The following is a 24,550-nucleotide window of genomic DNA, read 5'->3' as shown; positions in this document are numbered from 1 at the left end:
ACACTATTTCAGTTAATTTCCATTCAAGACTGAGTTATTTGTCTTTGTTCAAATACATTTTATTTTGTATACTTACAATGTTATGATTTTAAATAGTTAGAGAAGTGGAACAAAAAGAAACCAACTTCTGTTTCACCCCAAATATATTTCATACGCACTACACAAAGTTAAACCATTCCATATAAAAACATGGCTACTGTAAAGATTTAAGATTTTTAGTTAGTAAATGACAGGAGTTAAGCAAATAGATTCCTCTGCTACTTTCATCTCACCTGGTTAGAAGTAACACCCACATTGAAGTCAAACTTAAATGTTAAGACATATACCAGAGCAATACACTAAAATGCTGAAGACAAACTAGTATTGCTAGTAATTTTTTTCTGAGCATTCAACTCTAAAAAAAAAAAAGAAAAAACAAACAAAGAAATAAAAAGAACTGAGAACCATTTTGGTTTTGGTTACTAGAACCATTTTGGCAATGCTGGTATTATTTGTTCTGAATAATATCAGATTTTTTCTTGAAAGCCTCTGAACTCATCAATATTTTTGATGGGCACAAGCGTAAGTTGCCTCACTGGCCTCAACAGCCAGGTAACCCAAGAACAGACGGAAGGCTGACAAACGGGTTGTTTGCCCTCTGTGCACTAATGGTGCTGCTGTATGAAGTTTGTGATAGAGATCATATACTTCTAAGAAAGCACTGCTCCATGCATCCTGCCTACTCCATAGTCTGTTGGTGAAATAAAGTCTTGGAATTGTTGGAAGCAGCCTATCACTAGTTTATTGTATATCAGTTGTGTAATATTGCAAATCACAAATTTGTAAAATCTGGTAATCTCTATGGGAATTACTTATGAAGGCTAGTGTGCACGGAAAGGAAGACCAGTCAAGGTACACAAGAATAGGAACTGGAAAAGAGCCAGCTCCCAGTGGACAAAAAGACATGGTGCCAAAGTAAATCTATGAATCAACAGTGACTGAAAAGAAAAATAAGAGGAAAGGAGTTGAATATATACTTATCACTTTATTTTCTTCCTCATTTGATTTTTATATGTTGAATCTGTAAAGCTGTCTAAGGTTTTTACGTTATAGGGAGCAGATGACCCATATACTGAGAGATAATACATGTGGTAACATCTTATGTGTTACCTGCAACCATCTGATATCTTCTTTTTCTGATTAAAACACAGCACTAACTAAGAATATTGCATACTAAAAATCAGTGCTTACGACATTGACATCTTCCTAAAGAATTGTCTAGAGCGTTTAGTCTGGACATAGAATCTTTCAAACTAAGTCTAATATTCTTGTTTCTGTTTTCTTGTAATTCTTTCTAAAATAATGCAAGAGATGGGACTACATTTCCACAGGTTTTTCTGCTGGTATGTGCATTATAAAGAATGTGAGCTCCTTTTTGCATGTATAATCACATAAACATTCTTTTAAAATTAGTTTTCAGATTATTTTGTAGGGGACCATGTATCTTGAGAATGGAAAAAAAAAAAAAAAAAAAAAAAAAAGCCTTTAGCAGTGGATGGATTTGTGGAGAATCCACTTCCGTTTTTGGGATTAGGCCAGATTACATTGTGGAATAGAGGTAATGTAGTGGAAATGCCAAGTCATGGCCTGAAACAGTGACTGAGCACCTGGTGGGAAGGCAAGGCCAACCCAGGGAAGATCAGGTGCATGCAATGCATCTGAGTGACTGGAAGGTTTGGAGCCAGGATCCACCCCTTCCCAGACCTCATTTAAGGGTTGGCAGTGGAGGTGCAGGTATCTTTTGCTGGAGATCCTTGCCTATGTGAAGCTTTCTGAAGGTAAGTAGCTCTTTTCCTTCATTTCTGTATCTTTGGCTGCTGCATTTGGGCTCGTTCGCATTTGCAGTAGCTATAGACTATGTCACCCTGCTATTATTGTCCCACTATAGCGTTGTAAGTAATAAAGAGAGCAGCTTTGGCCTTTTCCATAGTTTTCTATGCTCTTTTCAAAATAAACTGTGTTTCTATAATACTATTATTTTTCCTACAGTATTTTTGCTGGTATGTTGCAGTTAAGTAACATCCACTGGATTCTGGCACAGCAGGGATCCTCGGAGATTTAATGAAACCCTTATTCATTCAAAGGAAAGCTTTGCTGCCATTTTTCAGTTTTGTTTTGTTTTTTTTTTTTTGTTTTTTTTAAATCCAGTTTTTTCTGTTTTCCAGTAGATGTCCTACTGAAACTCTATAGTGCTGAATTAAAATTAGTTTCTTAGCAAACAAACTCTATCTGCATGCATGTGCACATGTAGATAACATCCAAGACTGGAATCTTAGTCCATATGTACACTTCTACTATGAGTTAGTAAACTGTTAATAGCCCCTTACATGAGTAGTGTGTACCATATATCACTACCTCAATCTGAATCACTGATAACTTTCCAGATATAAGAAGGTAGCATGCAAAAAATAGCCTCTTCACCTTTCTAAAAGAAATCTCACAAATAATCCTATGCATGTGACCAAATCATTAAGGAAAAATGAAAAAGGCATATGCTTATAAGAATAATAAAATACAATAAATTCATATGAACTAATATGGCACTGAAAATACTCCTTTTGTAAAGGGCCTGGCAGTCAAAGCTTTTTTTTTTTTTTTTTTTTTTCAGGATTGTAGGTGGCCCTTTGTTTTAAGAAAGGTTGAGAAGTACTCTAAAAACATCAAAAGACTTTTCATAGTTAAGAACAGTTTATTGGTTGGCTGGTCCATGTAATAGTTGTTTATTGTCATACATTAATCACACTGTAACCTTTAACAAATTTTTTATAAGTGTTAATTAATAAAAAACATCTTTTTGTTAGTGTGCTGTCAGTATTATTAATCTGTTCTTAATATCATGAATGACATATAGCCCCAATAGTCTCATTCTGTTTCTTGGCAAGGAGCAATAAGTAGGAGTGAATAGGCAAGGTTAAATATGAAACATTGATTAGAAGGAAATGATTACCATATGAATTGGGTAATTTTACTGAAATATTAAGGGAAGGTGATAAGAATAGAATGTTCTGGAGATTCTGCCAGTTTTCTTTCCCGTGCATTGCATTAGTAGCACTGCAGTGTTAATCCATTCAGTCATTGAAAGAAAAGAAGAAAAAAAGCCACTGGTGAATAGGCAGGGAAATGTCAAGCTTTACGCAAGATGCAGATGTTCTTCATTATGCAGTGTACAAAGACTCTGAGAAAGGAGCTCATTAGTAGTGCTGGGTGAAAAATGCATTGTCTGGTTTTGTGGTCAAACCAAAAAATCAGGAGGGGGAAAAGTGACTAAACTCAGCCAAAAGTTCTGAGTGTTGGCATTCTTTTCCTTGGAGGGAAGAAAGGAATTGGGTGTAGGAAGGGGAAAAAAGCAGTGAAAAATGAAAAGTTGACCTGCCTTGTAGCAACTGTACCAACTACCCTCTTATAACAGCTGATGAGAACATATACTATTCCGAGTCAGAATGAATATAGTATGTCTATGGAATCAGATGACTGAAGTCACATGTTCCAAGACAGCTAGACATGATTTCCCTCTTCAAAAAATCTATGTAGCATGGAACTATATTTGAACTAACAAGCTCTGCTGAGAGCAACTGTGTGTCTCACGTGCTACAAATGCATGGTTCTTTGGATTGAATCATGAGAAAGTGAGAGCACACCAACTACCATAATCTGTGATTGGTTTACATCTTTCTCAGCAGCTATGTCAGAAAGCATAAAAGGTGATTTTATGCCATTGTTCTTTTGTGATACAGCTTTCTGCACAGACAGTAAGATTTGCTTGAGAAATATTGGAGGGCAAGAACATCTGCTTCTTACTTTTTGCTTCTCCCCACCTTCTGGCTCTGCATAGGTGTCTGTTTTATTGTCAGGAACTAGGAAACTCTTCACATTCTTCTGAGACATCAAGATACAATTAAATTCTATTGAGGAGAAAGAGAACTTCTACTCCCAAATAAATAACATTTGTTACTAGAAGCTAACAAATGGCATGAAAAACATTCAGGAATATGATTGATAGTTGTGAGGACTGAGATCTGCTTTTTAACACTGTTTGCAGTTATGTTTAAGTACTCTGAACACTTGTTGAATGTTTGTTGCAGATCCCCAGTAGAGCCTTGTTTCTGGCCTAGGGATGCAAAAGTGTGAAGATTTTTTGAGTTTGTTTTGAGGATTTCGCTTTACCACCAATAATAGAGTAAATGTGAAGAGTTTTGAGTTTGATCAGAGATTTAAAATGCTGGATTCTCTTCAACTGCAGAATAGAGATTCCAGCAGAGAAATACTTTGTGCCAAGAAAAGCAATTTAAACATGAGTAATGAGGGTACATTGTTAAGCATTACTCTTTAAAGATCTATTTTTCATTTTTTAAAGGCTGCACAAGCACAGACTATTTTTGGAAGCAGCCTCCCTGTTGGCCTGTCTTCAAAACCACAGAACATATATTCTCATTCAGAAAGGAAAGGTAAATACCTTAATTCAAATATCTTGTACAATAAAAGCCAGGCTTTCAAGGGAAGTCATGACTGGTGTTTTAAGAGTACATTCAGACTCAAGACTCAAGTTTCAACAGTATTCATCGCTCAATAACTTACATCCTTTTGAAAATCCATTCACTTGGTGCTAATGTGAGAATTCAGCCATTTGAAATTTTTTCTCTGATACAGACACTTCATTCTGTGAAATGTACTGTTTTCCAGGTCATTATGTAACAGTTGATATTAAATTCTATGTATCCATTAATTTGCACTTCCCTGAATGCTTTTGTTCTCATCAGGACATCGTAATACGAAGTTAGTAGATTAAGTGACTGTGACTGGATTTTTTTTGTTACTAAATCACAGAATCAGTAGAAGTCAGGAATGCAAATGAATATACTGCTAACATTTTAGTGAGCTCAGATTGATTTTCAGGCAGAATGAAAATTGGCTGAAGGATCACAAAAAGATAATAGTCCACCAAGGAGAAGTACCCAGTGAAATGCTTCAGGGACATGCATTGGGCCTCATGCTATTTAATTTATTTTATTTAGATGACAAGGCTGGCTCTATGGGACACATTTTCAGCTGTGTGGCACTGTAGACCATCTAACTTCAAACACAGAAACATAACTAATGATCAGCACAGTTCTTTTAAGACCAAGTGTTTGTCATGAGTCTGTGCTGCTGTATTTCTCTTTACCCCTTCTTAACTTTAGTAAGCCTTATATGGAGGCTCGTTTCTATCATGTCTATCCCAACTGGCTAGCCCATTGCAGGCCACACAAGTCCTAAAAATTGCTTTGCCACGATTTTGTTGTTATAGATGGCCTTACAAGAGGATTTGCACAATAACTTTTTTGGAGGTTATGTTCCATATAGGTGAAATTCAGCTGACTTTAGGTAGTTGGCCCCTTTCTCCCGCTTCTGTGGATGTTTTTCTAAGAGGCACAGTATAACTCATGCCAAATGTATGGATAAACTGAGAAGGTTGATAAAGCATTTTTTTAGAACCAAATTCTAAATAATTTGTATGATTGCATGTAGCATGTGTTAAGCAAGAATTCCCACAGTCTCATTAAAAAAATAACATGTATTACCACAAACCAGGTGTGATGTGCTATGCTGGGATGACTGTTGGAGATCCAGGGAGAGAAGGAAACAAAAGCAGGTTGTTTAAACAGAAAAACAATGCACAATCATTTAAAGGTAACTGAAAGGGAATGTAGCAAGACTTGTAATAAGCTGGACACAAATATCTCATAAGTAAAATGTCACTGTCTGTTATCAATAGTTCAAGCAAGATCAGTATCAGCTCAAGATTTCTTAGAGCAACCTTACTGCAATCCATACTGCACTGACATTTCTGGCAGCTTAGTGCTGCTTTTCCTTGAAATAATGCAGCAGTCAGCCAAAGGAAAAAAGAACCATATCTGCTATAATAATTTTATAAAATTTATCAGATAGTGTTTTTTTTTTGTTTGTTTGTTTGTTTTTTTTTTTTGGACTTCTGTTTTTTCCCCAGCAGTGTCCTATAAGGAATAGAATGTTTTCTTTAGCACAACATCTTTCCCTCTTGATCTTCTCAACCCTGCACTTAAACAATACATTTCTCTCTGTGCTGCTGTAAACTGATGATGCCATCTTCAGTGCTCTGTACTTACAATATGTTGCTTTCACAAATAAGTCAACTCTGGTCATTAATCTGCAAGAACAAGGGAAGGAGCATGTGGCTACTTAGTTATCCTGAGCTGCTGTGTTGAAGGAATTTTAAGAGAACAATTATTAGGAGTGAAGCATTTTTCAAGTAAAATGTGAAAGTTCAATCTAAACAACAGCTGTCTGAACTGCATGCACTGTCCAGGCTGCATCCACTGTTATGAGTGTGAGGAAGCTCATTAGAAATCGGATAATCACAAGTGATACCTCATTTGTTTCAGGAAGCGTAGTGGTAATTAGTACTTATAAATAGTTATAATTATTGTTCTATCTTCTTTTCATTGTGCTCCATCTCTTTGATTTTTTTTTTTTTTTTGAGTAGTTACATACAAATCATTTGAATGCTTTTAAATCTCTTACAGTGGAAACTCCATGTTATATCTGACCACAGACATTTAAACCTGCATCGTCATTTTAAAATACACTGGTACTTCCCTGTCTCCCACCTCCAGTAATGCTGCACACGCATACTTCAGCATTCCTGTTACTGCTTCAGGTAGAAGCTGGGCTAATGAAAACTGAACCAGATATTCTCCTATGTCCTCCAGGTCTGATGGTGTCCATATTTAACTTCAGATGTGAGTAGTGTCCCTGAACTCAAGGAACGAGGTCATAAAACCAAGAGTGAATGAAAATGTTTGTTGTGCTACAACATAAGAATTTTATAGATAGAGAAACACTTATGACAAAGATTCCAACTCTGCAATTTCTACACTAGTGTTGTTGATAGCTTCCATATGCATAGGTTGTTTTTAGAAGACTGTCAAAAAGAAGGCCTATTTGAATCCCTTTAACTATGAAATTATACTGAAAATAATGGTTTTAGATGTAAGAAAGGAGGATGAAATTATTGAAATTTATAAGAATTAACTTGAGTAAAAACATAAGGATTTCAGAAGTTAAACAGTTCTCAAAACTTGAAGGAAAATAGTGACCTTCTCTATATTTTATGTAGAGCTGAGTTTGCCTCCATCCAAGGAACAAATACTAATTCTTTCACTTGAAGGATGTGGTGCATCCATACTGTGCAGCAACTCAAATATTCATTTATCATGTCCTAATGGATCATGCAGAACACAGCCTTAGTCTAATGCTGAGGTTAGAAAGGCATGACTCATGGAGGCAGAATTCTCATCTGAAAAGAAACAGCTGCAGCCTATGCAAACATGTTTTAGCAGCTGCTGAAAAACTATGATCTGAGAGCTGTTCAGAAATTCATGATATTCCTAAATCATGGCTTCTAAAAAACAGACACATCCTCAATCAAAGGGGAGAAACAACATTTTGTTATCTGGATGCTTTTGCAATATCATGATCACTTTTCTCTTGCCCAGCTATCTCTCAGTGCTCTAATAATTATCAGATCTATCAGTACTCAGATCTTTGACAATTGCTGTGATTCAGCAAAGCAGACGAGTCTGTAACTAACTTTAAAGAAATGTTAATATTTTTTGCTATCTTAGGCTTGCTAATGTAATTATATGACCAAATTTATGCCTAAGTTTATCATAGAGAAACAAAACAAGTACATTTGATTTTGAAGATTTAAAGTACAGCTAACATAAAATGAGATTAAGATTCTAATTGACATTTATTCTATTGTGAAATCAACAACCATTTCTAAATGCCTTCCTGTTTTATCCACATTCTGGCAGGCTGTGGAATCGATCTTGGTCTGCTAGGCTTAGAATTATCAGAAGAATTAATATCCAGTATTTCTACAGTTGGTGGATCTGAATGATGTCTCCGAGGCACTGATTGCTATAATATGACTCTTAAAGCAAGTAAGAGGATTTCAAGTAGAGTGGATTGTTTCCCCTTGCCAGAATTTGAAATTGAAATACATGGTTGTATTTCAGCATTTTTCTGGAAAAAAAAAAAAAAAAAAAAAAGTAACTGATTCACAAATCATAGAAAGTTGTGTTTTTTTTCCCAGTAAAACCCTTCTGAAAGGTAGGAAGTAGTTAAAACTAGAGGAGAAGAATAATCTGTGAAAAGTATTACAACTACTGTGAGTGTCTGTCAGTTCCGAAGCTTCAAAGAGGAACCTGTGTGGTTTCTCAAATGCTCTTGTAGAAACAAACAACATAAGCCCATGACTACTGTGGTATCATATTACTCATGTAGTGCAGACATTCAAGACAGTTTGTAAATATCCAGGCTGCTTTACCAAACCAAGAATTAGCTTTTTCACACACAGCATAAATACTGTTACAGCAAAGGCATTGGTGCACCTTAATGCACTATATGGATGTTGAATAACACGCCTACTTCTAAGATTTGATTTTTCTAGTCAAAAGTACATAGTGTCCCCATAGCACTGAAATACTGCAGAGATGTTGTTTACATTTAGGATGTAATGCATACTTTATGCAGCGCAGTTGGGATGTCAGCAGACCAATGATTTCAACATTCCCATGGAGCACAGTTCATGCAGTGCTGGATACTGCGCACTAAAATGCTGCAACAGGAGAAAACCCAACAATAGCTTTGCTTACTATTCTAAATAATACTCTTTGTGTTTTAAATATTGATTTAATCTGTTTTCTTGTGCCCTACTGCATCCTCAGTCACCTAAGAAATATTTTGGAAGCTTCCTGGACTAGAAGTGAATGTGTCACTGAATTTCCCTTTCCAATTTTCTTTTTTTTTTTTTTTTTTTTTTAACCCTAAAGAGTATGGTTACAGCCTGTTTTAATACCCCCAGTTATGCCTGCATGGGAGCTCTCTGTTGTTCATGAGCGTGTTTTTTATCCCTAGCAGAAAAGGATGATTTACTAGGCGTAATTTCTCAGAGGAGCTCTCAATGCAATGGGAGCAGTAGGGCAGAAACAAGTTCAAGGTACTTCTGTAGACAGGTAAGAGTGTTGTTAGTAAGTAGGGAGGGAACCAGGTAGGTCAGTCTCAAGTAGTGCATTAGAACGTTATCTATGGGAGCCAGAGCCCTGCTGCACATTGCTGTGGCTGCACTGCCACCTGGCGCTGCTTCCCGAGATTACAGCCTCTCTTCAGCGCTGGGTTTGTGTAAAACAGCCGCCAGAGGAGCAGCGGGAAGATGCTGTTGCAGAAGCTTCGACTCGGTTGGGTTATTATATAAATAGATGCGAATACGACAGCGCGTGTGTGTGGGGTCAGGAGCAGTTCAGGGGCGCACTGAGTAACGGGAACGGACAAGGGCTGTGGTCAGCTGTCACAGCCACAAGCAGGGTGCTGCGCATTAGGTATGAAAAGGAAATAAATTCTAATCCCAACTCACCAGGGCGCAGTGCTCCGATCCTCGCAGTGACCCTCCTCTAACAGCACAGAGCTTAAAGAGTTGTTCCTTTTTCCTTGCTTTCTGGAGCTTTGTTGGGCTCATACCTTTCTACGAACGCTTCAGTCCCCCAATACCTAAGTTTGTTTTTTTTGGTGCCGTCCTTAAAGATGTCAGCTCGGTCCCGTAGGAGTAAGCGGCTCAGTGACACACCTGAGAAGCGCTCCCGCCGCCTCGGACTGCGTTTCCCATGGTGCTCTGGGGCCGCGCCGCCGCGCCATTGGCGGAGACGGCCGGAAGAGGCGGTGCGGGGGCGGCCGCGGTCCGGCGGGCGGCAGCCGTGCGGGTCTGTGCGGAGCGACCGTCCCGATGGCAGCGCTGAAGTACGCGGGGCTGGAGGACACGGATAGCGAGGAGGAGCTGCCGCCGGGCTGGGAGGAGCGCACCACCAAGGACGGCTGGGTTTACTACGCCAAGTAAGGCGGGGCGGGCCGTGCCGTGCCGTGCTTGCAGCCCCGTGCCCGCGGGTAACCTCCGTGGGGAGCGAGCGGCGCTGACCCGGGAGCGCGGGGTGCGGGGGCCGCCGCGTGCCGCGCTCTGTGTGAAGGGCGCGCGCTGAGGCTGTTCCGCGTGCGGGAGGTCCCGCGTGCAGCGGTGCAGTTCGCTTTTTAGCTTTCCTCTGTGCAGGAATAGGAGAGAAACGCGCGCGTTGCGAGTTGAACGCGATAAGCGCGCTCTTTGGGCTCTTCCGCGTGCTGCGGCTCGGATTTGCATTTGGCACCATCTGCTGTGTCACTGACGATTGCGGCGTCGTCGCCGCTTACAGAAGGGGTGTGCTGCAAGGCGGCTCACTAACTGGGGTTTGCGTTTGTGTCTTTTTTCCTCTTTGCTGGTTTCTGTAGCCTTAAAGCCTCTTAGCCGTTAAAGGGTTACTCTCTTCCTCAAGAAGAGGGGAAGTGCCGTGTAGTCAGCACAGCTGAGACCTGTGCTGAGCTGACTTCATCCCCTGAGTTTGGAGGCCGGGCAGGAGAGGCACTGAGGGGCAAGGTTAGTGGGTGTGCGTTAGAGATGGGCTGGGCCATCTTAGTGTTCTTTTGCACCCTTAATGGTTCTCTGTGATGCAGATTCCTAATTCAGGTATCTTTATCTGAAGCATTGTTTATAAACACTGCGGACTTGTAGGTGTCTGTTTGTCTTGGGTCCATCTCCTGTACTTTTATTTTGATGTCAAGAATTCTTTGAAAAATAAATGGCTTGCAGAAACTGGCCAACCTACAGAATAATAAAATGCTCCTTCTTGGGATGTGTGCTTGTTGTGCAGTTAATTCAGCTGTATGTAGTTAGTTAGCGGTGGTGAAACTGAAATAATGCCCTTTACATCAGTGGTGTGATGCATCCTTACTAGCTGAGAATGCTTCCCAGCGCGTCAAAAACATAGTTGGGATGAAGAAGTGTTGCAGTACTGCTGCTTTCAGTGCATGCTCTACACCTGTGTTAGTTCTGCAAACTCTGGGCATCTGTTTTCATGCCTCATTAACAACACGAACTTTAAACTGGAATAGGAATATTTTGGTTTAAAGCCTTTAAAGCTCTTTGCGATGAGTCAGTTCTGTGCCTAGCTGGTTACCAAAGCTTGGTGGGCACGCATTTCTTAAGCTATGATACTTAGCCTAACAAATGAACAAAATATTAAGTGGTGTTATAAGGTGGTGATGTATTCATATCAGACAGCAGGATCTTATTTATCTGTACTATAAGAACATCCTGAAGTATGAGCGCTGCTCAAACAGGCACTTACTGAATCTCAGACCACCAGCTGTGGTTTCTGTAATAGAAAACACTGTGAACTGCGTGTTTTTTTAAGAAGGAAGAGTGGCATATGTGGTGTGCATGTTGCTGGTTGCACTTGAACTAGCAATTATTTGTGTATCTCTCAATAACACTGTCAGTTTTTATTTGGAACTTGAGCAGCTCTCAGTGGGGCACTCTTTAAGAATGATCCCATCCTGAGGCTGGATTTTACCAGAAAAAGTATTATTAGACAATTTTTTTTTAAAACTTAAACTTTTTTTCTTTTTCCCTACAGTCACCTGGAAGAAAAAACACAGTGGGAACATCCTAAGTCTGGGAAGAGGAAACGTGTTGCAGGAGGTTTGTGTTAAACTTTTGTAATGAAGTAAAATTACGTTACAGAAATCAGTTGAAGATTATGCAGGAGCTATATTGATCTCTCACCTGGACAAGCTGAGGTTGGAAAATATAGCTGATTTCAATGGGGTGTTACTGATTGATGTGATTGTTTCTGTGTATCTCTGGCACAGAGGGAAGTCGCATTAGTCTCACGTTTTTCTTGTTTTCCCTAACTGTTGAACTTTTGTGTCAGAACAGAAGATACCCATTCTTGCAGAACTCTTCCAAAGCCATACGATTTCTCAAGGGCCTTGAATCAGATCTTCCTAGAAGCTTCTGTGTGGTGTACTTAGGGATACTTCTGTGAAGCAGGGAATTGAAGCAGGAAAAACCCTCATGATAACCTCTTAACCTTATCTGAGCTAGAATGTGGTTTTGGAGAAAAGAAGAGCTTATATTCGTTGGTAGGATTTTTGAGTAGGACTGACTGGATATTTGAAGAGAAAGCTTAACTAAGTGTTTTTTTAAAAAAAGAGATTGCAAACAAAGCTTTTCATCTGAAATGTTTTGTGTAAGTGGATAAATGGTGCAGAATTCTAATATTTTAAATACACTGATACTATATAGATAATAATATAAAAGTCCCTGTTATACCTAGTTTGGGTAATGAAAAAGGAGCATAGTGTAAAAGAACATACCAGGTGATGCTGTTACTATGCAGTTGAGGGTTTGTGACTTATACTTTGCTTATATTATTCTGGAGAAGAACTAAAGCCCCTAAGGAAAATCTGTTGACAGTCCATATTTGTTTTGCTTATGGGACTGTAACTTAAATGTTCTTACTAGATTTTGAACTGATGCAATTATAACCAACCAGTTTCACCTATGTTCAGTAATGCTGTGAAAATGCTCTGTTCAGTACTTGAGTGTCTGTTTTTTCCATCTTTGATCTAACATATCCCATACTTCCTTCCTCCAGGGTTCTGATCTTCCAACTGTTACATTGTAACTTTTCCTACATTTAGTTCAGTGTTTTGACAATTTAATTTATCAGGGTTAGGTACTAAACCATACAGTTTAGTGTACAAGTGTACAGACACCTATATATGTATGTACTAGAAACCGTGGTAACATTTTGCTGTTTTGTGCTATAATATGATGTAATCTGTATGAAGAATTTCTTACTATGCTGGTCATTACAATTGTATAAGCTCTTTAGGTTGTACTTCAGAGAAAAATTGTGTGGATTAAGAAAGCAACTCTCCTTTCAAGTTCCAATATTTAAGTGCAGCAGGAGCCTGAATTACCTACAGAAATAACACAAGCTGTTGCCAACATCTATTTGAGAAATCAGGAACTTTGAATCTGATTGTATTCGAATGCCTGTAAGGAGGTAATGTTTTTGTTTTTCCTAGGTCTGCCGTATGGATGGGAGCAGGAGACTGATGAAAGTGGACAGGTCTATTTTGTAGAGTAAGTATTATAAAGATGTAGAATATGGAGAAGTAGAACAGCTGTTTTAGGCTGGGTAGCCTTTTTTTGTTATGATACAGAGACACTATTTATAAGTAAAACTTATAAAGTATGTATAAAACTTAATCAGTATGTAATTACTATGGATTTAGCAACTTCTAAATTTACATTTGTGATTTACTGAATAATTCCATGTGTGTAGAAATAGTAACTTGGGTGGCAGATTGAAGTGACAAATTGCCAATGGATCTTCAGGCAATGTTTATGTAGGTGCATTCAGTTTATTTAACTTCACCAACACACTCTGCATGTGTAAGAGAACTGTTATGCCATGACCTGAACTAGTGATTGAGCACCTGTTGAAGGAGTAGCTGGCCCAGTAAGCACAGGTGCAAACAATTTGCCTACCCTTCCCATATGACTGGAAGGGCTCCATCCTGCGCTCATTTAAGGGCTAGCCTCCAAAAGGGGGATGTCTCCAGGAAGAAGGCCACTTCTTAAGAAGCGTTCTGTAGCTAGGGACCCTGTCACCAGTTGGATGAGTCAGCTTTTTCCTGTATGTCATTAGAGATATTCCTAATGACTCTGCCTAGTGTGGCAAAGAACTTACCAGAAGCAATTTCGCTGCTTCCAAGGACCAGCAACATGTGACTTCAAAAACATAATGGTAACTTCATGACTTGGTATTGTTACAATGCTGCTTTGAAGATAAAAGATGGAAACTAAATTGCTGCACCTCTGACTCATTGTAGTCTAAAGAACTGAAAGAAAAGTGGATGAGAATTAAGGTAGTGTAGAACTTCAGAAGGCTAAGAGAGAGAGGTTCACAGAAGCAGGAAAAGATTTCTGAGAACAATTCCTTCCTGTGTATTTTCAGGAACAGAATCAAAAGGAATAGTTATCTTAGACTGACATGGCAGAATTAAGAATGTTTACAGGCCAAAATCACATAGCTTCTTTGTCCTGTTACAAAGGGCTGAAGACTGAAAGTTACTGCTCTTTCTGATAACTGTCTGAAGAAAGCTAACCTGTGTTACAGGAAGGTGAACTTGACCAAAAAAAGCCGTTAACATAGCTGATATGAAGTTATTTGTTTTCAGTTGTTTGAAGGAGAAGATGGGAAAAAAAGAAAAAAAGTACTGAGCTATATTTCTTGTTGAAATATTGCTTCAAGGGAGTGGTACAGGTCCCTTTTGAAGAGCTCTGTATAGAAGGTAGTATTCCCTAGTATAATGTGATCTTTTTTTTCCTGTGAGAAAATACTGTTTATATGTGAGTGTCAGCTCCAGAATCAAATTGTAATGGATCTGTATACAGTTTCTCATGGACACTACCACTGTAAGAAAAAGAGCTAGTAAAATAATTAGCATAATTTTAACAAAAGTGGGGAAAAAATGACTTTGGGGCTTTTAAATAATAAACTGGAATAGTACAAAACAGTGGTTGAAATACACAAAATTATATGCAAGTACAGTATGGTCAAAGTGGTGTAATTTTTCTGTTCTTTTACAGCCACATAAACAAAAGAACTACCTATCTGGATCCGAGATTGGCCTTTACAGTTGAAGATAATCCAATAAAGCCACCTACTAGACAAAAATATGATGGAAACAGTACTGCGATGGAAATACTTCAGGGTCGCGACTTGAGTGGAAAAGTGGTTATAATCACAGGAGCAAATTCGGGAATAGGTAGGTTGCCATTACACGTACAGTAAAGTGTGACAATCTTTGTCTTACAGGCTAATTTGTCATAATGAGTTTTTCTAAATATCTGTATGCTTGTGGTATTTGAATGTGTTTCACATTGTGTGGATCTAAAGGCTCTAGACAGTAAACTTTGTTCAGGCTTGTGTACTTTTTGTAATAAAAGTGCAGTGTATGTGGAGCTTAGAGGAGAGCCACGTGGATGACAAAGTTTTGAAGCAACTGATTTTTTGGTATAGTAAATATTGATGGAAGTATTTTATGTCATAAAAATATATCAAACGTGACTTAAGGGGAAATGAATAGTTTCTTTTTTTATCATCTTGATGGCTAAGACAAGGAATAAGGTTTGTAATGCTGCAAGGGAGTTCAGACAAAATATCGAGGAAAAATTTTATAATGGCAACAAGTAAACTCAGGTAAAGATTTTCTGCAGAGACTGTGGGATCTTTATGTCTGGAGATATGTTCTGCCTGATGATGAACTTGTGTTAGAATTCTATAGTGGTTGATTGTTTGAGGCAAAAAGGAACGTCTGTGTTCTCTTAGTATTTTCTAGCTGGCTCATAAATTCTTTTAGACGTGCGTCCCGTCTAAATATCTGTTAGGTAATGTCATTCTTGTAGTTGGTGAGTATTTGAGAGCAGCTATTATATAGCTGCTTTTGTTTTACTTTTGTCCTGAAGTTTAGCTCTTGAGGCTGTTCTGAGGAAAGAGAATTCCTTCTCCAACTTGCTAGGCTGTTTGAAGTTCCCCTCAGCAAAGGAAGAGCCACAAGTACAAGAACCATCAGTGTGGTTTGGTGTCAGATTTGAACACGTTAGGTAAACTTAGGATTCACCTAAATCCTAGATAACACTTTTTCCCCTCTTATGAGGACTGTACTTTTTCCATTTTCTTCGTGGTGGGACCTTGTGAATATTGAAAACTCTTATGCAAACTTTTTAGAGTAGGATCTTGACTGAAATATATCCAAGAACACTGGAAAAGCAGTGTTATCTGACAAGTAACAGATGGAACATTTAAAGCTTTTTTTTTAGTTAGCAATTTGTGCACGTATCCTGTAGTCCTTGTTATAGTCCTGTAGATTAGTATTGCAGTTAGTGCAGCAAGCATCCACAAAAAGTTTGTGTTTTTTCCTATAAGATTTACACTCTGCATTTTTAGTACAGAATGTCTTGAAACTGTATCCAGCTGCAGAATTTGCTCTGTGTACAACTGTGCAGTTTCAGAACACTTAAGAATGAGAGCTTCATCAGGAGAAGAGCTGCTGCTCAGACTTACTGAATGAGCTAAGTTGTTTCATAGATGGTGAAAGATTAATCCAAGGTGTATGATGCTTTGGTCAAGGCTTTTTCCTTGGTTTCTCCCTTAATTCATAATCTGGAGTGATCACAAGCAAGCTATTCTTGCATCAGGTCTTGTTCACAGGCGAAACTATTGACTATAGGAACACGTTGTAAAATGAGCATCTGAAGTAACAATGAATTGTTGTTTATTGGCTTTCTTTGTTAATTCACCAGCTGGCTGGGTAGTATGCATGTGATTTTTTTTTTTTTCTTTTCTTTTTTGACCTGTTCTTTTTTTCAGTTTAAAGTTAATGCATGTAAGCACATTTACACAGGAGTTTGTGTACTGTTCAGCCCTGTGTGTGTGTGCATGTGTGTTTATGCTTAAGCACTCTTACAATTTACTGACAGAGACTTACTGTGTACTGCATGCACTTTTAGTTTTACCCCATGTCAGATGCATACCAAAGACCATACCAAGACCAAATGCATACCACAAGCATTAATGAATAAATGAATGAATAAAGTATTAATGAAATAAGCCTTAGGCATGTACTTCTTTATGAAGCTGGGACATAGAGAGTACAGAACTATGAAGCTGATGTAGTAAATATATTTGATTAAGATGGTGTTGTGGCCTGTATAATTCAGCTGATGCATAACATGTTGCAGTTAGTGTTGCTGTAGTTCCAGGCTTCTTGTTGGATGTTATTTACTGGTTGCTGTTGGAGCAAGGCTTAAGAAGAAAGCAGTTCTGGGGTTTATGTCTGTTATGTTAGCTTGCTAAAAGTCACACAGATACTTTGAACATGTCTGTTGTGTAATGGATTCCAGTGTGGAGATCCATGTGGGCTTTAGTATGTCTGTGTAGTGTTCTTGGGTCATCCATGTGGAAATACTAATTTGAATGTGTAAATATGTGGAAATACTAATGTGGAAATACTACCTTGAGCATAGTCTAAGCAATTTTGGAGCTTATTCCCTGTGCTAGAAAATACAGAATTATACATATGCCATTAATTTTCATTATATATGCAATTAATTTTCATTAGCGACTTGACGATGGCTAAAGAGTTACTTTGTTCGTACAGTACAAGGAGCTCATAGGAGATCAAGACTTATCAGTGAAACATTTTCTTTTTTTTTTTTTCTTTTTTAAATTTTTAAATTTTGGAAGGTTAAAGAGGCAGTAGTTCTCTGGCTTCTTGTACGGATAAAATAATGCTTTCTGATTGTTTCACTAGAGGGCTCTGTTGCTCTTTGGAAATGTTGAACAAAAGCCCAGGTGCTTTTTGCTGCTTTTTGGTAAAAGCTCCTGAAATGTTGTGTATGTATTCTTATCAGAGCAAGATTAAATAATAATAATAAAAAATTAAGAAATACATCAGATGTTATCTAAGCTTTATTTTGTAAACAGTGTTGCACTTTCAACTGTTCAATATTACTTTTTTAAAGAACAATTGTTTTTAATATCAGGGGAAGTGTAGTGAATTTGTTATTCTGTGCCTAATGGTGTATGCTGCTGTGTAGTTTTAAGATTCACACAGTGACGTGACCTTGAAATACACATTCTATTTCCTGTACCAGGTAAAGTTGTGTTTAGCCTGTTATGACTGATAGAATATGAATGAGCAGCAAATTGTAAGTGCTATGGTGGTATATTATGGAGGCAAAATGTGTATGTTCTGTGCAGTCAAACAGGTTCCACGAAGGACTTTTAAAAATCTGTTCCCCAGATTTTTTTGCAAGACTGTATTCATTATCACATCCAAACTGACACAAACACAATCAACTGCTAGTGTAATATGTTTCATTTTGTGCTACGTGAAGGTCAAAAGACATTTCTGAATTGCCTTTCTGAGGGATGCCCAGATGAAGCACGAATTGTCTCTAAAAAATGTAAAACATTTTTGGCTTCAAGCAGCATAACTTTTTAAAATGCTGAACAAAATCCAGAAACTTCAGTTATAATGCCATTTGTTTTAATGTTTTCCTTGATTATGCTTTATCAGAGATGATATTTAAAAAAACAATCAGAAAAACCAAAACAACAAGAACTGTCAGTTACTGTTTTGGTTAAATAGAATTCTCTCACCTGGTGCTTTTATTGTTATGAAATGAAGTCTTAGCTAGGAGGAAAGTTATATAAAAGTGCTATTAATCAGTTCTTAAAAATTCACTCGCTTCTTCAGTGAGTTTTCAATCTCCAAATACTTTTGGTGTGAGAAGCTATCTTTATTTCTTTTATTTTTTTGGACAAAACTTCAACATTAACAGCTTTCATTGTGCTGATGCCAAAGATTGGGATATGTAGTTACTATAAATGCCTGCTTTATAACTTAGGCTCTCTTGGATAACTGACCTCTCTAGTTGTAGATAGTAAAAGCAGAAGTTTCTGTTTTACTCCTCTCCTGTAGCTTTTTACTTTTGATTCTGTTGGTGTATTATGTTTTGTGTGGAAAGATAAAATACAGTTATCATCTGTTTTTTTTAATCCTTCTTTTTAAATTGATTTAAGTTACTTCCATTTCATCCCTTTAAATAAATGTAGTTAATTGATTATCCAATATCAGCTATAGGGGGAAGAGAATTAGACTTATAACTCATGTTTTAGTTCAAATAGCAGAACAGAATAGAGCCTATGAAGTTTTTGAAATGTGCTGTAAACATATTTATTGAGCTGTATTCCCACTATCAAATGGCATAATTAATTGCAGTGAGTTTGTGTAATTCTGCAAACACCTCTGAGCACTGAAAGTGTAGAAGGTACCATTTTGACAATGGGTAACTTGATGATTTACTTATGTGCTACTGTGATGGTAATGTTAAGTGATAACATCTCATTCACCCATGCTGGTGCTTTAGTGTTAACTATGGGTCGTGTGTCTGTGTGTTTTATCATGTGCCTTTCACAGTATCACCTGCCCCAAACTCAGAAAGCTTCTTCATGCAGGGCATTACAGGTGTGGTTAGCGTTTGTTGATGAGTACTTAATTTAGTAATGGGTTTTTAAGCTAATATGTGTAGGGGATGCGAAGTTAAATTTGTGGAGATGGTTGAATGTCTGTAGCACATGCTGGAGAGTTTTTACCAATGTGCTCCATTGGGAATGGAGAGAGATGAGTTGTTGTTGATCAAAAATTGCTCTGTACCTGTAATGAGGAAAGTTTTGTGAAGGTGAGGAATCTTTCTAGTAGCACAACTTGCTGAGATGACTTGTGGACAATGTAGCATTTCTCTGAGGCTGGCTTTTATCAGCCTCTTTGAAGTAGGTAACATTTGCTGAATCCTAATTAGAGCACTGAATGGTCTAATTTGACTCAAACTGAGATCATATGGAAAGAATAAAAACAGATCCTTGCAAATACCACTGAGGACTTTCATTTTAATGGTATTAGTCTGAGTGTCTTAAGTATGTTCCTTGTCTTTTGCTGTAGTGCATGGTGTTTGGTGGTCTAAGCCTGCTGGTGTTTGAATCTGTCAGGGAGGAATAGTTCAGCTCTATTTGAGCTGTATCACACTTTGTTCTTGAAAAATTATGTTTCTCTTTGAAAGCACAAACTTTTTAAAATATTATCTATCCCTTGTTTTCAGTTGGAATGATTTTTAAAAATTATAATATTGGTAGGACTTCTACAAAGGAGCTGCTCAAAACAGTGCTCTGTTTCAGTTTCACGGTATGGTTCCATGTGTGGTTTTTGAATTCTTTCCCATGCTATAGCACTTGAATTTTATCATCGTGAAAAAAGCAGCCTGTTTTTGTTGGAGAGTTTGTATTGGACAAAACAATTTCTAAGATAAAATACATCTGTCTGGCTTTGGTCTTCAATATTTTTTTCCATTCTATTCATGTGTTGACTTTGTTCAAAGTTTTCTTTAGTATAAATCTCTTTTCTTGTATTTCTTATAATAGAGAATAAATAGCAAGGAGTTTGGTTCCTAGTAATTTCCTATTATTTGCATCACCTTTTTTTTTTTTTTCCTCATGAGAACAGAAAAAAAGGGATGCAGTGTGGTGGAGCAAACTTCTGCCAGTGCCTCTTGAATGGTCTTTTTCTCACATCTATTAATCTTTTTTTTTCTATTTAATGAAAACAGTTTGAATGATTCAAAGACAAATTTATCAATTTGTGCAGATTAATAAATTGAAACCTAAGAAGGCTCTCTGCATATGTTGTAGAGTGAAGTGCAGAGAGAAGGAAAGAACAGGGGTTTTGCTAAGGAAGTAGATCTTGTGTTGTCAATTAACCAGCGTACGCTGTTGTATTAGATGAATTATTACAGCCTTTGCATGCTTGTACGTTTTCATGCTGGAAGTATCTCACATGGGAGAACAGAAGTGGATGTTAATTGTGTTTGATTTCAGGGCTTATTGTGAGACAGACAGACGTATATATAATATTATGTTTAACTTTGAATTATTTTTCTTGGATGTATCCTAGCTATTCCTGAGATTATTTTAATGGGATAGTTTTGTATTTACTGGGCTTCTGGAAGCATGAGAGAGTTGTTCTTTGATGTATATTGTAGTTTTTCCTTTGTGAACCTTAGCAGAAAAGCCTTGTTGGCCTGGGTGCAGCTGGGTTGTGTGCATGCTTTGTCCTGGCAGAATCACTGGCTGATACATAAGCTGCTGTGATCCATGCATGTTGACCAAACTCAGCATGGATTATCTTAAAGCATAGAAGTACCTGTACTGTAAAATATAAGCCTCTACAGAAGAGTTTTAATTTTTTTTTAACACATTTAAAAACCCAAGCGCACTTTACTAATTTTTTTTAAAGTGTTGCTTTTCACAGAAGTCCAGTACTTACCAGTGGGCATGAATTTTGTTGTACCAAAGCTTCTGGGGAATGCAAGTACTGTTGTTATCTAGCTGAGGCTCCTGCTTGCAGGCATGACGTATTTTCTTTGGATTTTTTATTTGTTACTGGCGAACGTTATGTGCGTAATCAGTATGGAAAAGCATGGTGTAACAAAGGGAAAGTGCCTGCGGGATGGACCTCCTAAGTCATTCTTTTGCTGAATGTTAGTAGCTGTCAGTCACATTAGTCTTGATGTGTTTTGAACAATTAAACTACTAAAAGCTACTTTTCTAAGCTCCGAATAATCTCTGAAGGGGGGTTCTTTTAAATTATGGTGTGAGTTCTATGGTTTATGGTCGGTCACAGTGATTGATTTTTTTCATGAGTACCACTGCTCTAGTTTTACTCTGGCTTAGTATTGTGGAATACTGGTGTTGCTCTGTTTCACATAAGGCTGCTACTGTCTACTTGTTACCTACTGTAAATATTAAAAAGTCCTCTTGGACTTACATAATTTATTTTTCTTATTGAGTAAGCTGAAAATGGTGTCAGATATTCATACTGCTTTTCATGCCCATTTTGATGAATCTATTTATTACTTCTGTAATGAGTAGTACACATGGTTGGTTAGCCAAGTTATTGAACTTCATCAACCTTGCCTGAAATTCACAATGCACATGAAACTTGTTGTAACGTGTAAGAAATTGCATCTGAACGAAAAGGTTCAATAATGATTACTTCTTGTAATAGAACCTTTTCAGCAAAGGATGGGATGGAGCTGTATGCCCATGCTTATATTTTCTGGAATCCATTTTACAGGAGAACAACATCTGTAGAACAGGAGTCTTCCTATGTGGTGCTCTTTTTCTTGTCCTCCTTGCCCTTTTACTTTCTGGTAGGTGTGTGTGGGCAAACAACTGTTGCAGTTCAGTGTTGATTATATTTACTTCCATCATTTGCATGTACTGTGACTTGAGGTTCAGAGGAATCAGTGTTGCTTGAAGAAATAACAAATTTCTAGGTTACAATATCTTTGCAGAGTCTGTATTTGTCGCCTAGTTGCTATTCATTGTTTAAGTAGCTGCATCCAATTCTCTAATTGGATTTCCTTTATTTTTGATATCTAAACTTGAAATTATAAAACTTGTTGGGCATTTTTTGTTTGTGTTGATAGTCAAAAAGCTGCCTTTAGGCAAAAAATCACTGCTTGTTTAAAAGCTTGTACGAAGGATCTATCGTTGACTTGCAGTACAGCCAAATAAATGAGAACAATGCAATATTGTATATTCACAGATCCAGAAGCCTTGAGAGTTTTTGGTTATGCTCTTCTGCTGCTGGCAAGCATGAGAAGTGTCTCTTGCTTCCGTTACAGACATTAAGTGTGCTACTTGGGATTTTGGGAAATGCATAATTAATCTTGTTTTATATTTATAGCAATATATGGCTGCAGTAATTGATCAAAGCGTAGAGATTATGTCCATATCCACTTTCCAGTTCAAAATGGGAATTGTTTTGTTCTGTGTTAAAAAAGTGTGCTTGAGAACTAGTCCCGTTCTTCAGTGGAATGTGTAGTTAAGGCATATAGAATAGAAAATATGACTACTAGAAATGAATAAAGAAAGCGTTTTTGGAAAAGTTCCTTATTTGTTTGGGTCTAAATCCAGCTGCAAGCACTTGCTGAGAGGTATAAATCTTGTTGAATGATTTTTTTTAATGCCAAAGGTAAATTTGAGTTATTTTCTACCTTAGAGAAATGTGAAAATGCTCGTGACCTGCTTGGCAGCACACTTTAAGCATCCTGAGCGAATGAAGATTGAGAAGAGGTCTTAACTGTATATATTTTTCAATCTAATCTGTGATCAAAGGGATATTGATTGGGCCTTTTATCTGCTAAACACTTAAGGAAAACAAAAAGTTGTGTTTGCAGTGTAAGGCAGAGCTATGCTTAGTAATGGTATGTGATGTAATTTGATGAATACTTATCACTTTGTAGACTCTATGCTCACAGAGTTATTTACCTAGGGAACATGTCGTAGAAAAAGCAGGCTGGATTCCTGAAGCAGGAACTGGGCAGGCTGGTTTCTGGATGATCTTCAGTGCACTATTCAGTTTGATTCTTGCTACCTATAGGTAGCAATTCTGCTTTCTACCTGCTTACAACGATGTCATAATGTATGACTTATGTCTGATAAACAGTGGGTTTTTGAAAATGTCTAGTATGCTCTTTCTCCTGGCAGTTCTTCCTATTTTAGATATTAATTTTTTTTATACTTAGGCATTTTTGGATTTAACACTCCCTTCCCCAAACTAGTGAGGTTGAAGTTTTTGGTAGATGAACGAAAACGTGACTTCAAAGATGATTCAGTCAGAAGTCCTTCAGCTTCTGTGTGGGTTGCCAGTATTCCAGCTGTTAGCAGGCAGGCCATAAATGTGGTCATCTAAACAAATATACCCTAGTTGTGGTGGGAGAGTACACTTGATGTATTTTCATGTGCTGGAAGCTGAGGTGAAGAGGACTTAAAATAAATAAATTTTTTTGCACATGGCCTTACACTGCAATTTAATGATTTCTAATTCTTGTTTTCCATTCTTCTTTCTTTTGTGTGGACAGTTTTTGTTAATGCTCATCTTGCTCTTCATTTTTTGTTTCATAACTGCATCTTCTGCCTTACTTTCTATGTTGGAAACACGTGATGGATCATTTGAGTTACATAACAGCTTTCCATCTCCCTCTTTTCTTCATAGTTTAATACATACCCAAAAGGTTTGCCAATTCTGAACCTTAGGAGGTCTGTACCCATTATGAATGCCATCTAATCCAGAAAAAGTAGAATTTTAAAGAAATTACACAGGACTTTAAATTTCCAAACCTCTGTGTCTCTTATCTTTCCCTTTTCTGGCTGTCTCCTTTCATTTGCTTGCACCAGAATGAGTGAGAAACTGCATCCTTCCTGTATTCAGTGCTTTCCGTAGGATCCTGAAATTACTCTTGTATTAAAATCTTCAGTTGCTTAACTGAACAAATTGTATTACCTCATTTTCCCTGAAGACAGATGTGGGTAATAACTGCCAGAAATCAACAGTGTTGTACTGTTCAACCTGCTTATCTGTTCCTTTTTCCCCACAGCACAACTGTGAGCTCTTCAGAACAGCACCTAGCTGCACGTGTTTGATCTAAACACACTTTCGTTGACCTAAACTGTGAACTATTCAGGACAGAAACTTGGTTTATTATTTATTTGTCTTGCATATGTTCTGTTTGCGTATCTAAATAAATATCAAATTTGTTTTAAGAAAAGCAGTTTGGTTCAGTTTATGCTGCAGTACTTCTTCAGTATCTTTACATACAATTGAGTATTTCTCATGAAATAACTTAGAGATTAAAGCTTGGAGGATCTAGTGCTTTAGCTGACAGCACAGTATGTCTTTTAATTATTCTGCCTTGGATGAAATATTTCTCTTTATTAAATTTACTTCTTACATTAACATTGCACTGTTGTTCTTGCCAAAAGGAGATTCAAAACATGCAACTAATTTTTTTGTTATGTTTAATTAGGGCTCAGCTCAGCAGTACAGAAAGCTATGATACTGTTGGCTTATAGAACAGAAGTGTACTGGAAAAGTAACTAGAAAACTTCTGGCTTTTTTCTCCATTTTTGCTTTGGTGGGAAAAGCTGTT

General features: G+C 37.5%; 1 protein-coding gene across 1 annotated transcript in view; it reads left to right on the top strand.

Moving 5' to 3' along the window:
* Window positions 1-9,768: 9,768 nt before the first annotated feature.
* Window positions 9,769-24,550, top strand: part of WWOX (WW domain containing oxidoreductase) — a 467,162-nt gene continuing 452,380 nt past the window's right edge. The window contains exons 1-4 of the mRNA XM_052686450.1: window positions 9,769-9,945; window positions 11,556-11,620; window positions 13,015-13,072; window positions 14,585-14,763. Of these exons, the coding sequence (XP_052542410.1) occupies window positions 9,839-9,945; window positions 11,556-11,620; window positions 13,015-13,072; window positions 14,585-14,763 (409 nt within the window). The 5' untranslated portion in view covers window positions 9,769-9,838. The remainder of the gene's footprint in view (window positions 9,946-11,555; window positions 11,621-13,014; window positions 13,073-14,584; window positions 14,764-24,550) is intronic.

The sequence above is a fragment of the Tympanuchus pallidicinctus genome, unplaced genomic scaffold (assembly GCF_026119805.1).
Source record: "Tympanuchus pallidicinctus isolate F22 unplaced genomic scaffold, pur_lepc_1.0 scaffold22, whole genome shotgun sequence".
Taxonomy (NCBI): Eukaryota; Metazoa; Chordata; class Aves; order Galliformes; family Phasianidae; genus Tympanuchus; species Tympanuchus pallidicinctus.
This window is presented reverse-complemented; position numbering and strand designations above follow the sequence as displayed.